Source organism: Heliangelus exortis, chromosome 7 (genome assembly GCF_036169615.1).
Source record: "Heliangelus exortis chromosome 7, bHelExo1.hap1, whole genome shotgun sequence".
Classification (NCBI taxonomy): Eukaryota; Metazoa; Chordata; class Aves; order Apodiformes; family Trochilidae; genus Heliangelus; species Heliangelus exortis.
This window is the reverse complement of record NC_092428.1, coordinates 14,488,047-14,503,194: the sequence shown is the minus strand read 5'-3', so window position 1 is coordinate 14,503,194 and position 15,148 is coordinate 14,488,047. Positions and strand designations below refer to the sequence as shown.

General features: G+C 39.9%; 1 protein-coding gene across 2 annotated transcripts in view; it reads left to right on the top strand.

Annotated features, from left to right (window-relative positions):
• MCU (mitochondrial calcium uniporter) overlaps positions 1-15,040 on the top strand; it is an 84,178-nt gene extending 69,138 nt beyond the window's left edge. The window contains exons 2-8 of one of the 2 annotated variants that reach the window (XM_071748952.1): positions 1,579-1,648; positions 5,677-5,847; positions 6,532-6,636; positions 8,975-9,135; positions 9,596-9,799; positions 11,817-11,933; positions 13,112-15,040. In XM_071748952.1, the coding sequence (XP_071605053.1) occupies positions 1,579-1,648; positions 5,677-5,847; positions 6,532-6,636; positions 8,975-9,135; positions 9,596-9,799; positions 11,817-11,933; positions 13,112-13,123 (840 nt within the window). In that variant the 3' untranslated portion in view covers positions 13,124-15,040. Of the gene's footprint in view, positions 1-1,578; positions 1,649-5,676; positions 5,848-6,531; positions 6,637-8,974; positions 9,136-9,595; positions 9,800-11,816; positions 11,934-13,107 lie in introns of both variants that reach the window. The other variant, XM_071748951.1, reaches the window with a different exon arrangement.
• Positions 15,041-15,148: the final 108 nt, after the last annotated feature.

Below are 15,148 nucleotides of genomic sequence, written 5' to 3'. Positions count from 1 at the left end.
CAACGTGTTCCTCGTTAGACAGTAGTGTTGGTCAGTCCAGAAGACTTGCTCTTCTTCAGACATAATTTACCCTCCTTTGGTTCTTGAGATATAAGTTGTTTTTTTTAAAAACCTTACTTCTTACTTTTGACAAAAACATGCAACTTCCCTCTTAGGTTCAGTTACATCTGTTTTGTGCCCAGTCCTCTTTTCTTGTTAGCTGCAATCTGACTGAGCTATGGGAACCTGCAAATGCAATTGCAAAGGGGAAAATTGAAAGTAACTTGACTGATTTTACAGCACAAATGAGTGTGAAGTGTCAGTGCCTTGACCACCTGGTCCTACTTTCAGTAAAGACTTGGTGTAGTTGAAACCATTCTCTGCTTGCATAAACTTTCCAACGAAAAGTGAACTAGCAGATAAAATAATTTAAAGTAGCTTATTAAAAGTAACCTTGCAAAATATGCAGATCTGGGCAGTTTGGCAGAAAAATAATAAAACAGCCTGGGTTTTGTTTCTAAACTTCCATTAGAAATTTATTTTAAAAACAAGCCCTGTCTGTGAGATACCTTTATAGAAATGCAGGGCTGGCAGCTGTATTTTAGAACCTACCAACCAACAAAAGCTTACAGACTATAGCTATAGGAATGCCAATGTTGGACTGCAGCTGTTGAAAAGCCTGAGTGCTAGTCACTGGAAATACATACATACCACTATAAACAGATGAGAGCTGGTGGTGTGCCTCATTCTTTTTTAAATAATGGCCTCTTTTGTGCTAAAGTTTTTATCTTGGTGTTGAAGAGTATAACTTAACCTAGAAGGCAGTCTTTAAATCAGCCTGATTTGAGATTTTCATGAACGAATTAGTCCTGTGTCAAACTTGCAGAACATACAAACCATCCATGCATTTCTTCTTATTGGACTTTTTTTTCAATAGCTCAGTGTCGCTTTTTTTCTTTTTTTTCTTTTTTTTTTTTTTGTGTCTTGAAGTATTTGTTCTGCTATGAATGTTTACTACATTCATAACTACATGTTACTACATAAACACAGAGTTTGGTTTCTCTCTTCAAGGACAAGAAAAGAAAAAAAAACCCAAAAAGGTCAGCACATAAAACAGTCTAAGAGAAGGAGTCTCCTAATCCACTCCTGTCTCTTGCTGTCATGATCCAACTTCATTATTTAACCCGTGAAGTCTGATGCTGTTGGGTGATTTCTGCTTTCCATGTCTGCAGAGTAATCTAGATGGGTATCTTAGAAATGTTTGACTCGGTGTGGCTTTACAAGTGTTTTACATGAAAGAAGAAAAGACAGGCAGCTGTTCTGTTGCACATTCTTACTTTAAATTGTGTGCGGTGAGGTCTGTAGAGGTGAATTTGGCTGAAAGGGGGACCCCTCCTGGGTGACAGATGGTGAGAGAAGAGGGCTCTGGAGCGGAGATCCCGGTTTGTGGCTGCCCCTGGGGTGGGTGGGAGGAGATGCTGAACACAGCTTTGGGGTAGGGGATGGCAAGAGGGGGAACAGGAGGTGATGCCGGGGTGTGATTCTGCCAGACAAGCGGCGCTGAACATTTGTCCTTTTTGCTGTGTTTGTAATTTCTAGGTGCATCAGAGGCTTTCTCCTTGGCAGAGCGTGAGAGTGGTCTATTGCAGTACATTAGTGCCCTCTGATGGTAAGTATGGACGTGGAGAAACTCTTGACTCGACTTCACTAACTTAAATCATGTTTCCTGACCTCCTTTTTCAGGGTGAGGGTTTTTTGACTAGGAGCTATACCAGTTTTGAGCTAAGGATGTGACAGAGAACAAAGTCAGTCAAGAAAAGTTAAGGAAATATTCAACTTCTATAATAAATGTCCTTGGAAAACCAGACAGACTTTATAAAAAAAGATGTAATAGTATGCAACTGTCCAAAGTTCTTTGCTAGATTTGTTTCTGATGTAGCCATGAGGTATGTGTGATGCCTACTGTTGAGGGTGCTATGTGCCCTGTTAGCTTCATTTACATCAAGAAAGTGCAGAGCAGACCAGCTACTTGCTTGAGCAGCTGAAAGTACTGTTTGCTGAAGTGAAGGAGTTGTGAAGCCAAGGCAGTATTTTTTTTATCTTTATTGAAATTCTGGGGCGGCTCAGACGTTAAGCTTTTTTGATAAGGTTGTTGTAATTTGAAGCCAAAGCATGCACTGGTGGAACTTGAAAAGTCTTGATACGCCAGAATGCAAAGAGGAAACAACCAGCTTTGAGATCACTGCCTGCTTAATGCTGGCATGCTGTGCAGAGAGACTGGAGCACTTACACTGACTGACACAAGTGGTTAGTGGAGCCTCTCCCCACTAAGGCTTGTTAATAAAGCCTGAAAGCTAATAAAGGGCTCTGTCAGAATTGGTTCCCTTGCCAAGATAATGATTGTGTGTAAACACAAAATGAACATGACTGCTGTGGAGAACTCAAAATAAAAACGTGAAGGCTTAAGTAGGTAGAAGCATAGAGGACAAATGTAAAGATGAGAGGATAATGTATGTGTGTAGCTACTTGCCTGATTTGATTTTACCTCTCCTCATACTGTGCTTGAATATTTCTCTTGTTATTTCTTCCTATAACTTCACCTTTACCTCTAGTCAGTGTTTGGCCACATTTTTTCTTACTCTACCTTGCTTTGACCTAATATGTTGCTTAGTTGTTATGCAAGAACAGAAATCTTCAAAAAAGTATTCATTACCCCTTACAGGTGCACATATTGGGTAAGTCAAAACTTTGTGGTGCTTTGGTGCAATTCATTCCTCAAAGCAACCTCATGCTTAATACAGCATAGAAACCTTTAAAATCCTCCATAGTCTTAGTTAGCAGTGTTCCTGGCCAGGTTGTAGGTTTTTGTAGAAGTGAAATACACTTGTATCCAATTACTTTTTTTAAAATTATATTTAAATGTATTAAATACTAGTATTTAAATACTGATTTAAAATTGAATCAGTAAAGATAAGCCAAAGAGTTAGCTCTATAGTTAGTGAAATGCCAAAATGCTTTGTCCACTTGGTAACTTGTAGTTGCCCTCATACAGGCAATCCGCAGGGCTGTCGGAGCAGGGGAGTGCAAGGCAGGCAGTCATATTGCAGTGTCTTGCTAAAAACCTTTTACTGAAGCTGTCTGTTAGGTTTGTGCTACTGACATATCCTGCAGATTTTCTCTTATTTACCTCTGTACTCTTCCCTCTCTGATGCAGTAAAAATATGACCAGACATTACTTTTGTGGGAGGTGGTGAAAGGATCAAGCTAGAATTATCACCTTCCCTCACCAGTGAATTGGGCTAGAAAATCACTTCTGCAAGCTTTTTGTAGGGAAAACATTAGCCAGCTGTAATTCCCAGATTTACTGAGGTGGTCCTCTGACGGGAAATAATTTGGTCTTCAACACTTCACCAAAGCTAGAAATCCTGGAGAAAGGTTTTGTGTGTGCCACCAATGCTGATGATTGATCACTGCAGCCACCATCAGGTCTGGGGAGGGTTAAATGCAAAAGGACTGGTGGTGCTGGGTGCTTCCTTCAGAGCTGGCAGCCCTAGAGCTCCCCTTTTTGTGCTGTGCCAATGGGAATACACAGAACTGTGTTGGTGCAAACACTGTTATCTCTTCTGCTCTCCACTATACTGTCTCACTGCCTGTCTCATCAAGGTAGCATTTTAAAATAATGTTTTTTGTATCCTGTGGCTATGTAGGCAGCATGTAAGTTAATGTTGTATATGCTGCTCACAGAACAAATTAATTCAATACTTAAGTGGCTATTTTAAGCTTCTAAACATGTTGATAATTTCTTATTAGTGCAACTAATGCTAAATTCATTTTTTACATGTCTCTTGCTATAATACTTGAGTGAAAGAATGCTAAAATCTGATAGCTAGTGATGTAATGGCTGTGCTGGTAAGGACCTTGAAATTCTGTCTAAATAGCTTGGTACTTTGCTTTATTTTTTTGTATTAAATATCTGAGCGTTGTCTCAGTTTTAGGCTTTGAAAAAGTAAAAATTGTCATGTATCTGAGTCTTGAGAATAGGCATTTATAGGCTTCTGAACACTGGGGTCTCTTGGGATGCTTTAGTCACTTTTAGATGTTCATGCTTGGTCACTTCCACCTAGTATTGAAACACAATGTAAGGATCTCTCTGTCAGCACCAGATAGTGATTCCCTGAAAGAGAGAAAAAGTCTTTAGATGCTTGATTCAGCTCATGAAGATGTGACAATAAATTCAAAAAGTCTGAGAGAACTCTTCTGGCTTTGTAAAAATAGTGTACAGGGCATGTCCTTTCCCAGCATCCATGAGCCTCCCTTTTCAGAAAGTCATGTTGTCCCAGGACATGTCCTGGTGTGCAAATGATCCTGTGATAAGCAAGTTCATCATCTGGCAGCAAATCACTGGAAGGGGAGGTATTAAAGGCTGTTGGTGGCAAAACGTGCTGAGCAGTGGCGTGCTGAACAACAGTTCCCCTTGGTAGTTGATTGTTTCTGTTTCTATTTGTGGTGACTTCTTCGAGCAACTCCTTTTGATGTTGGCTGCTTAAACTGACTTGGCATGTCAGTATGTGAGTTAGATGAGTTTAAGTGACAGTATGGTTTGTCCCACTCCAACAGGTGGGAATATCAAGGCAAATGCAGCGTGGGTGGGTCCAACTGTGCACAATCCCTGAGACGTGGCAAATGCTCTGTGCAATAAAAAGGACCTTGGCTTTTTACAGAAGAAAAATACGTAGCAATCTAAAGCAAATCATGTTTAGGTGTGCAGCTATATCTTAGCAACTACTGCACTAGGAGAAAATGTTGACTGTTTGTGACTCAGTAGAGGGCTTAGGGAATATGAACTCTTAACTTCTTTTTTCTATGTATGGATGTCCTGAAGCACACAGTGTGGGCTGTCTTTCTGGCAGGAAAATAATAACTGGCTTACAGTTGATACAGGTGATTACCATACATATTAGAAAGGTGCACCAGAATTCCTAATGTTGTTGAAAAAGCTCTTGACAGCACTGAAGAAATGGAAAATTTGTTTGTTTGTTTGTTTGTTTGTTTTATTTACACCTAAGAGCCACTGTCTAGCTTCTGAAGTACAAAGTATATAGATCCCATGAATTTTGGATTAAATGACCTTGAAGCTCAGAGCGTTGTTCCTACAATCTTCTATTCCTGACTGCTCTGAAATATTTTTTTGCCTCAGGTCAAAGAGGAGGAAAACAGAACTAAACAAGAATAAAATAGTTTTAAGTAGGTTCTTCCTCAATGTTTCATAATATACACAGACTGCTTTTGTCTTCTGGGCTATAAATCCTGATAAATTGCATAGTGTTTTGTCTTACATAGTTTACAATACTTGGATTCTCAAAAACTAATCACAAAATACTGTGCTACCATGTAGTGGCTTTTATATATCATGTTGCCTTTAGTATAAACATAGTTGTTATTAGAGTAAATATCTTTTGCTTTTCCACAAAGCACAGGAATGTTCACAGATACTACCAAGTTAATGAGAGTGAAACCCTCTGACATCTAGAAGTTTTTCTTTGATGGATACGTCTTGTGATAACAGATGAACCAAAAATTTAAACTGTTTCACGTTCAGCTCATAAACACATTTGCTCTTTTCTCCATGGGACAAATACAGAACTGCTATGAGAAAATTTGTTAATTTTTAAACTTGTATTTTTGTCTTCCTTGTAGAAGTAACAGTGGTTTACCAAAATGGGTTACCTGTGATTTCTGTGAATCTTCCATCCCGACGTGAACGCTGCCAGTTCACACTTAAACCAATCTCAGACTCTGTTGGTGTCTTCTTACAACAGCTGCGAGCAGAGGATCGAGGGATTGATCGGGTTGCAATCTACTCAGCAGGTACTGTTGTTCACTAGCTAATTGTTATACTTGTTTTCCAGCTGTTTTCAACCAGCTTTTTTTGCTTCTTAAGTAAAAGTTTGTTGTGGTGTGAGCTGAAAAAATAGAAGATACAAATGCCATTCCTAGAGTAAGATTTTTTTGTTTTGGTTACCCTTGAGTAGTTAAATCTGTCAAGGAAATCTGACTGTAGAGTGAAGGAGCAGAAAAACATTCCTCATGTTCAGCTTATAGACATTAATCCTGATGGAGGTGGGCTTTGTTGAATTTCCTACTATTTAGTAGGAAAGATGCAACCTATCTTAGAGGTTCTCTTTGACTTGTAAGGAATTGGATGTAAAAGGTGGTACAAGAGAAGTTATCTTGCTTAGTTATTAAAACTCAGTCATGGTTCACTTAATGTCATATTTTAAAGGTTTTGCTCAGTTGTATGGGGCTGTGGGTGAAGGGAACTACTTTTTATAAGATAACCCAAAACAGCAAATTTAGGAAAGCAGCTGCATACATAACACAGCTAGTATTTGCCATGTAAGGTCTCCCAGTCTATGTAACCATCTGGACAAAGAGTGTTGTCTGTGGGGAAATCTAACAACTGGATTTGGGGTGGTGTTGCAACTTGCTTAGCCACTGCACACCTAGGTACTTTTTCTGCTGTTTAATGAATTGTCTGTGTTTGCCTTACAGATGGCACACGTGTCGCCTCCTCCACAGGCATAGATTTGCTTCTGCTGGATGACTTCAAACTGAGCATTAATGATGTCACATATCATGTTAAACCACCAAAGAGAGGTAAAGCAGCCATGTTCTGGTAAACATCAGAAAAACATTCGGTTCCCTGGTTAGTTGCAGCATGCTTATTAACTTGTTCAAGAACATGAAGTGTTGTTTCTGAAGGAAACTCTGCAGTTTTTAATCATGCCTTTGTCTAGTTTAGTGGTATCCAAGTAATTGGAATAGTCAGTGATGGAAAACCAGGTATTCATTCTGCTCAAAGGCAGTACACCCCATAAAAGGAATAAATGAAGAAATGGGATTTCTTTCAATTTCTTCTAATTACTGAAAAGTTATTTAATTTAACTCATTATGAATTAGTACCACATACAATGTGGGAATTAGATTGAAACTTACATGATCTGATTTGGAAGAATAAATTGTTCCTTACCTGACAGTTAACATTGTTTCCTTTTATAAGTATGGTATGTTGAATATTGCAAATAAACCTTGAAACCTTGTTAGGTAGCAAACAGTGAAATAAATGAGATGGTGGTCTTACAAGGTTACATTACTTAGAATCAAACAGGAAGGGAAACCAACCTATTTTGAATCAATAAGAGAACCCTTTTTAAGTAGTGTGGTTTGGATGTGAAAACTTGCAAGAAGGTTTTAAGATACTCCAAAGTTACTGGGAGAAGCAGGAATTTGGTATTTTCATCTACTATCTACTCTTTCTCCATTTGTCCTTGGTATGTAGGAGACTCTGGAACTGGGACTGCAGCATTGATGAGATGCTGTTTCTCCCCAGTCTGTGGGTACACTGGCTTCCACTAGAGATGTCTTTTCTCATTTTTCTTGAAAGCACCTTAGCAGAGAGCTGTCCATGGAGACTGTAATCTTAATCACTGGATATCACCCACACACAAAAGTTGCTTTCCACTCTCTCACCCTGCTGCTCGCTTTGTTTTTCACCCACTTACAAAACACTGTACACCAGAGGATGGAGTAAGGATTTTAGCAAGGTGTTTCTTCCAGTTCTTAGCCCCTGAGAGCAAGTGATGGTATCCAGCTTACCTGGTCTAGTCTATAATTTTTAATACAATTAAATGAGAGTGAAAACATGGTGTCTGTTTCTGTAGTGGAGAAATTGCTTGATAAGACAATTCATATATCCACTTGTCTAATATCTTAGAGAGCACAGTGTTTGTCAATGAGTCAGTGTAGTTTTGGTTAGCTCTCTTAGATGATATGATCCATTGTGTGCTGGTAGATGAGCTCTGGGATCACCTAGGTTACTTTAAACTGCTGCCTCTGATTCATTTGCCACAGATTTCTGTAGTTAGCGTCTATTAAAATGAATGTACCCATAAATAGGTGCTCTGTTAAACTTTTCAACTATTTTTTTTTTCCATTTTTACAAAATAACTTCTTATTTTGTAATGCAAAGGCCAGGACACTGTAATATTAAATACTAAGTACTTTGGATGGTTGCTTCAGTAAGAACATTCTTTTATTTCTTCACAGGGGAACAGGAGCCCTTTATCTCGGAGAGGGATGTGATGTGCTTTCTGTGTGCCTCAGCTCAGGCAACTGAGTCAGTCCTTTCCCTTCAGCTGCTAGTGTTAAAACTTAAACTGTCCAGAGCTTTTATGCATTAGTAAAATTATATTTTGAGAAGATAACGTAAGGTTCAAGGCCAAGGATGCCTTGATATTTTTTAAAACCCCCGTTTATTTATTTGGATAATGTCAAGGTTTTTTGCTGTAATTTGAAACTTTTTTCCATATGGGGTGTTTAATACAATATCACTAGTCACAACTCTTCTACAAACTGATTTCTATTAGCAGTCCTCTTTTTGCTGAAATGCAGGGATAAAGTCAGTCTTACTGTCTACTTAAATTCTTTGAGGGAGAATTTAATTGCCCTGTAGACAGCACAGCTGGGGGTTGTCCATGGAGTGTTGGGAAACAATTCCTGGCATTGATATTCAAAATTAGTATCCTGAGATTGCATGTTCTGGAGCCACTGACCCAAAATCTTCAGTTGCTGTCATCAATAACTATGGTTGCTGATGGGTTGTAGTCTGAATTCCGTCTGTTTCTTGACAGCTAGTGTGATGGTCTTCATTAAGCTTTCTATGTTAATATGGATCAAGAGTAGCTGTTGATACCAGGCAACCTAATAGGATGTATCTCTTTTCCTTATTCTTACCCCATTTTAGGAATATCTAATAAAAAATCCTGATGTTTTTCTGAAGAAATTGCATTGTCTTAGAGTGTTGGAGCTCTTTCAAAGGCTTCTTTATTGAGAAGATAATTTCATGCATTTCCTGTGCAGACTGATAGCAGTTTCTGAAGTGTATATAAGAAGTTCTGTGGATAAATGTGTATAAAGCAGTCTCTTTTTTACCTAGAGCTCTTAAGCCATGAAAACGCAACAACGCTGAATGATGTCAAGACATTGGTTCAGCAGTTGTATACGGCCTTGTGCATTGAGGAGCACCAGCTGAACAAAGAGAAGGAGCTGATAGGGAGACTAGAGGAACTGAAGGAGCAACTAGCACCACTAGAAAAAGTGAGAAGTTTCTCATTGTATTTTACTTATCCTCCAAATGCAGCCTTAATTAATTCCAAGGTTTTAATTAGGTCCCTTGTACATTTCAAATAGTTTTAAGATCACTGAAGCAGGCGGTTCCCGATGTGTATACCAAACCATGTCTGTTTCTGTGTAAGTATTTTTTTCTTAATTGGACATGAGCTTGGTAGTAAATAAACAGTGGCTAATGCAACAGAACATCTCTGAACATAGAGAAAAAAGCAGCTCTGTGAGGTATCCAGAGCATCTCCAAGTACAATATTGCAAGGCGCGAATGGAAAAAAAATGTGGATTTGTCTGCATGACCTAAACTCAAATTATATGTCTCAAACCACTTAGCATTTTATATAAATGGAAGGTGTTATTTTGGCATTCTCTCTAGATTATGTTAACATAATTACTTTTGAGAATACAAGGCATGTACTTCTGTCTCCTGCAGGTAAGGATGGAGCTCAGCAGGAAAGCAGAGAAGAGGACAACTTTGGTGTTGTGGGGAGGCCTGGCCTACATGGCCACTCAGTTTGGGATACTGGCCCGCCTCACCTGGTGGGAATATTCTTGGGACATTATGGAACCAGTTACCTATTTCATCACCTATGGTAGTGCCATGGCAATGTATGCTTATTTCGTAATGACTCGACAGGTAGGACCTGTTGTGCTGTCGCAGAAGAATTGTTTTGAGCTCTTCTCCATTAAAAAAAATAGCAAAATTGTGCCTGCTAGAAGTTTTGCACTTTCCTTGTCCTGTCAGAATCTGGATACCTTTTGATTTAACTTTTGCTGTCCAGGATGATGGTGCATGGCTGTGGGGGTTTTCTGGTGGTGGTCATTGCTGATTTCCCTCTTCAGGGAAGCACACCTCTCTGACACGAGATGCTGGTCTTCTTTAAAGAGACAAAGAAAGGTTCAGGGATTATATTTTAAATACTTTAGTTTATATATTTTGTGGATCTGGACTCTCATACACATGAAACTGATCTATTTGAATCCTTGCCCCTTGATGCAATTCCAGATCTGTTGGCTTTCAGTCTTTTAAAAACTAGATGTGTTCCAGTGTTGGGAAATCTGCACAAAGTAGAGCTCCGCTTCCCTGGATTCTTGTAGCTGTGACAGACTCTGTGGATTTATAGTGCCTGGTTTGTCTCAACATTCCTATTCAAACTTCATAATCCCACCTAAATAATGGGGGAGGGAGGGCTGGTAGAGCCTCTGCTGTCACAAGTCCCCCAGAACAGATGATGTGTGTGTTCCAGCATGGTGTCCCAGTGACCTGTCAGCTGCAGCATTTCAGGGGCTGAGGACACGCATGCCCCTGTCAGGGCTCCTGGCATAGTCCTTGCCAAGTTCAGTTGAACTCAGATTTATTTTTTTTTTAATCAAGTCAAATCAACTAGTACATCTTCTGCCAGACTGAAAATCTTAGTGTTTCAGAGGGGTGGCTTGACTCTGGATGTAGCTTTTCTCGTCTGAGACCCCTACTCATTGGATCTATACCAGGCACAGAGGCTGTGTGATGTTCCAGGACAAGGGAGAGAGAACTCCAGCAGGCAGACTTGTGCTTTGAAGAGGTTATGTGGGATTTGATGTGAACAGCTCTGCTGCTGCAAGTTATCTGCATGCTCAAAAAAGCCCTGACATTTTGCAGTAGAGTATCCCTGGCAAAAGCTGTGGTATTGGATTCTTGTTCTTGTCTGCATAGCTTGGTTGAGAGATGATAAGGCAATTGCTCATAAGCAACTATTGTTGCTTTAGTTAACCATTGCATGTTTGACTTTAAGAAAAAGGAGTAAGGGCCATCTTAAAAAGGCTTTCTTCTGATGTGTATAGCTGCTTTTTTTTTCTCCCTTTCTCCCCACAAGCTGGTCAGTATTGAAACCCTGAAATGTGTTAGGGTTTGGTTTTTTTCTCTCTGCATGGAAGGATTCACACATCAGGTCAGAAGGAAGGTGATGGTAACTTGCTGCTGGGGTATAACATACTAAGTAGAGAAGCAAAGATCTGACTGCACTGGGTCTGGCTGGGATGGAGTTAATGTTCTTCACAGCAGCTGCTGTGGTGCTGTGTTTTGGATTTGTGACCAAACCAGTCTTGATAACCAGTATTTTTGCTATTGCTGAATCATGCTTGCAAAGCATCAAGGTTATCTTTTTTCTCTACTCCCCTCCTCTAGGAACAGGCTAGGGATGGGTGAAGTTGAGGTGTTGTGAGGGGACACAGCCAGGACAGATGACCTGAACTGCAGTGTCCCATCCCATGTCATGTCATGTTCAGCAATAGACTGGGGGCAGTTTCTCCAAAGTAGCTGTTGCTCAGAAACTGGCTGGGCATTAGTCTGCTGGTGGGAGGTGGTGAGTGATTGCTTTTGCATCACTCTTATGGGCTTTTAAAATTATGTTCTTTGGGTTTTGTATTTTTTTTTCCCTTTTGATCATGATCTTCCATCTGGCTGTGAGGGAGTAAGTGACTGGGCAGAGGTTTAGTTTCTGGCTGGAGTCACCCCACCACACTGAGTGGGCTTAGACAGTGCTGCCTCACCTTCTGTCTTTACTGACAGGAATTTGTCACCCTCCCAAAACTCCCCTGATGCATGCTGTGCTAATGGTGTCCTGTGTGTCCTGCTGATGTTTTATTCCCATGTTCTCTCCTTCTTTTCTTTTTAGGAATATGTTTATCCAGATGCCAGAGACAGACAGTACTTACTATTTTTCCATAAAGGAGCCAAAAAGACACAATTTGATCTAGAGAAATACAATCAGCTCAAGGATGCAATTGCTCAGGTAACAAGAATTTTTCCAGAAATAAGACAAAAATTACTGCTTTCTAGTTCCTAGGTGCTATTAATAGGTGTACCTCCAACAAGAATGGATGTATCTTAAGTTTTCAGCCCATTTTCTTGTCACAGCCCCTGTGCAGCCACTGAATTGGCTTTAATGTGCCCAGGAATAGAACTACTGGATGTGTAAATCAACATGAAACAGTTGTCTGTGTCTATCTGTAGGGGCCTTTTAGAAACTGCTGGCAAAGTTGCTTCAGGCACTTCATGTCTCAGAAGCCTAATTCAAGATTTTCTTTCTTCTCAACTCCTACACGCCAGATGGATTTAGTGAGGAATGAAGACTTGCATCCATTCAGTTCATGTCTTCCTGACATAGCACTGTGCACAGTGCACTTAGTTGCAGTCCTGGAAAATAACATTAAAAAATGGTCTGTGTTGTTAAAAGAAGTGGGGACACATTTCTCATATTCTAGAGACAAACCCTTTTGGCAGACTTTCCATGCTGTGGGGTCTGTTCAAGGAAATAGTCTGGTAGAAATCTTTCCTCATGTTTCTGAGAGCCTTTCTGGAGAATGATGGCATGAGCAGAAAAAGCAGAGCTGTCACATCTTTTTTCACTGCCCCATGTCATTCTGTTTATTCCTAGGCTCTGGAAAATGCAGTGTAGGAGATTCAGGGCAAGATGTGTATTTCCTTGCCCTGGAGAAGGACCTGTGCAAGGAGTAGAGGCAGGTCAGGGTTAGGCTTTCTTGGTTTCAGGAGAAAACCCAGAAAGATCTTTTGGTTGTGTTAATACAGGTACCCTTGGGTGTCTTTATTATCATGGACTCTTTTTTTCTAGAATCAACCATTCCCATTAATTTATCTGGTTTGTTTGTTTTTGTTGGTTTTTTTTTTAATTTTCATTGAATTTATGGTGATCAAATTTTGCCTGCCATATTCCTTTTGAGGGGTCTGCATGCAGACTGGGTTAGACAAGTAGAGAGCAAATGTCTTTCAATAAGTGCTGAGAATTGTCTTCCCCAGTATGCCTGCAACTTTGTTTTGCTTCTTGAACTCTTCCCTTCTGGACAGGAAAAAGATAGATGGAAAAGCTTCCTAATCTGGAAAGGCAAATGGTGTTGAGGGAAGGTATATTGAGAGCTTGTTCTTTATAATGTATCTCTTACTTTTAGGCAGAATTGGACCTGAAGAGGCTTCGAGACCCACTGCAGGTTCACCTGCCCATCCAGCAAATTGATGAAAAGGACTGATCAGCAAAAAAGCTCTGAACCCCGGCAAAAAACCTGTTCATAACTCTTGCCTTTTTAATTAAAAAGCATTGCAGGTGGAAGCTGGGAGGTGGTTGTGCGGGTATGGAAGGGTTTGACCTTTAATCTGAAGGTGGGACATTGTGGAATGTAAGTTCTGCAAAGGGCTTGTCAAATAGTCATATTTAAACACTGAATGGCAACTGTGTACAAATACAGGATTTGGGGGGGTTCAATGAAAAGAATGTAATGCTGGGGTGTAGGAGTATCTTCTTCCAGCTTTGCAGGGTCTGCCTCTTGACAAGACACCAGCAGCCTGCTCAGCTTTTTAAATTTTCGTTTACCTGATTCAGATCTCTCTTTCTCTCTCTCTCTCTCAAAAAACAAAAAATGTGGGGAAAAAAAAAAAAAGAACAAAGAATCCAAGCCACCCGGAGCTATATGACTGGTGACCAGAACTTGTGCTCCACCGCCATTATCACGCACACTTCTGATCAGACCTGGTCTCTTTTATAAAGTTACTACAAGACTGCTTTCTACTGGAAAACCGTGAGCTTCCCCTTCCCAGCCCACCCCATGTTGTCCTACTGACTTCCTCCTTTCCTTATTTGTAGCACAGATTGGTTGTGGTCAAGTGAGAGAAGGAATGAGTTTTCTTCTGGACATTTGATAACTGATATTTTGGATTAATAACTATTTAAACTTTGCGTACCAATGCCCTTGAGCTTCTTCTAGAAATCAATGGCAGCACTGCATGAGAAGTTTTTTATATTCAGTCTTAAGGGAGGGAGATTCCTCTCTTCCTACCCCAAATCTGATAGCCACCTGGACTATGAAAAGCTTACAGGATTATGAAACTGTTTGCAGAATCATGTCTCCTGCTTTTAAATGAACAGTTTTGGAACATAGGATAATTAAGCTTGATAGTTGACTGCTTGTGTAATAAGATAAAAGGTCTCATATATGGTCAAAGCATTTTCCTTGCCCAGAGGCTTTTTATAAGCCTAAGGCTCTTAGGGTGCAAGACACAGAACTGCTTCAGTTCTCTAGCACTTTCCCCTACTTAAGTAGCTTTAAATGAACTTTGCACCCACGGGTCAAAATTTCTAGGGAGTGGCTAATGACATCTCTTGTGCTTAGCTAAAAGAAATAGAGGAAGGAAAGTCAACCCACTGCCCTCTCTTCTAGCCAAGGCTGGCTGATTTCTAAGCAGATAAAACATCTCTTCATTCAGAGCAGGTCAGTCTGGTTTAGCATCCTGCTGATAAATACTGTGGAGGCAGGATGAAGGTGAGAGAAGGGCACAGAGCTTTATATCTGAAAAAATATCAGAAAATCTGGCTGCTTTTTTTGATGTTTCACTACTGCTCCTCACTGCGTAATGGAAAGAGAACCATATTTTTTAAAAATTGGAATGAAAAAACCCAAATCTATTACAGTATTACCTAGATGCCAGGTGCCTTGCAGATGTGGAAACACAGCTGGGATTGCTGCCTCTTCTCACTCAATGGCATGTTGGACTGAATGGGTGCATGTTTCTAGGTTTTTTTTCCTTCCCTTTTTCCTCTGTCTTTCAGTTCATTTACATTGTGTGATTATTTTTTATCTGTTTTATCCTGTTGGTGTGGTGAGTTTTAAAGGGGAAAAAAAATAAACACGATCCTGTAGCTGAATAATTGGTGTTGTTTGGGATGAGGGAGGGAGCATGGAGAAAAGTCCTTCTTTAAAAAAAAAAAAAAACAAACAACAAAAAAACACACAAAAAACCTGAACATGTGTAAAATCCTGTATCATTTATGAAATATGTATAAAAGAGCTATGTACTTCTGGAACAATAAATAACTATTCAATTTTTGAATTGGTGCTCTTGAATAACGTTTTTTCCCAGCTGAAAAAAGAATATTGTGTGTGTGGCATCTCTCGAATTTCCTCCATTTCTCCATTTCTTTTTGTTTAGGTTGTTCCT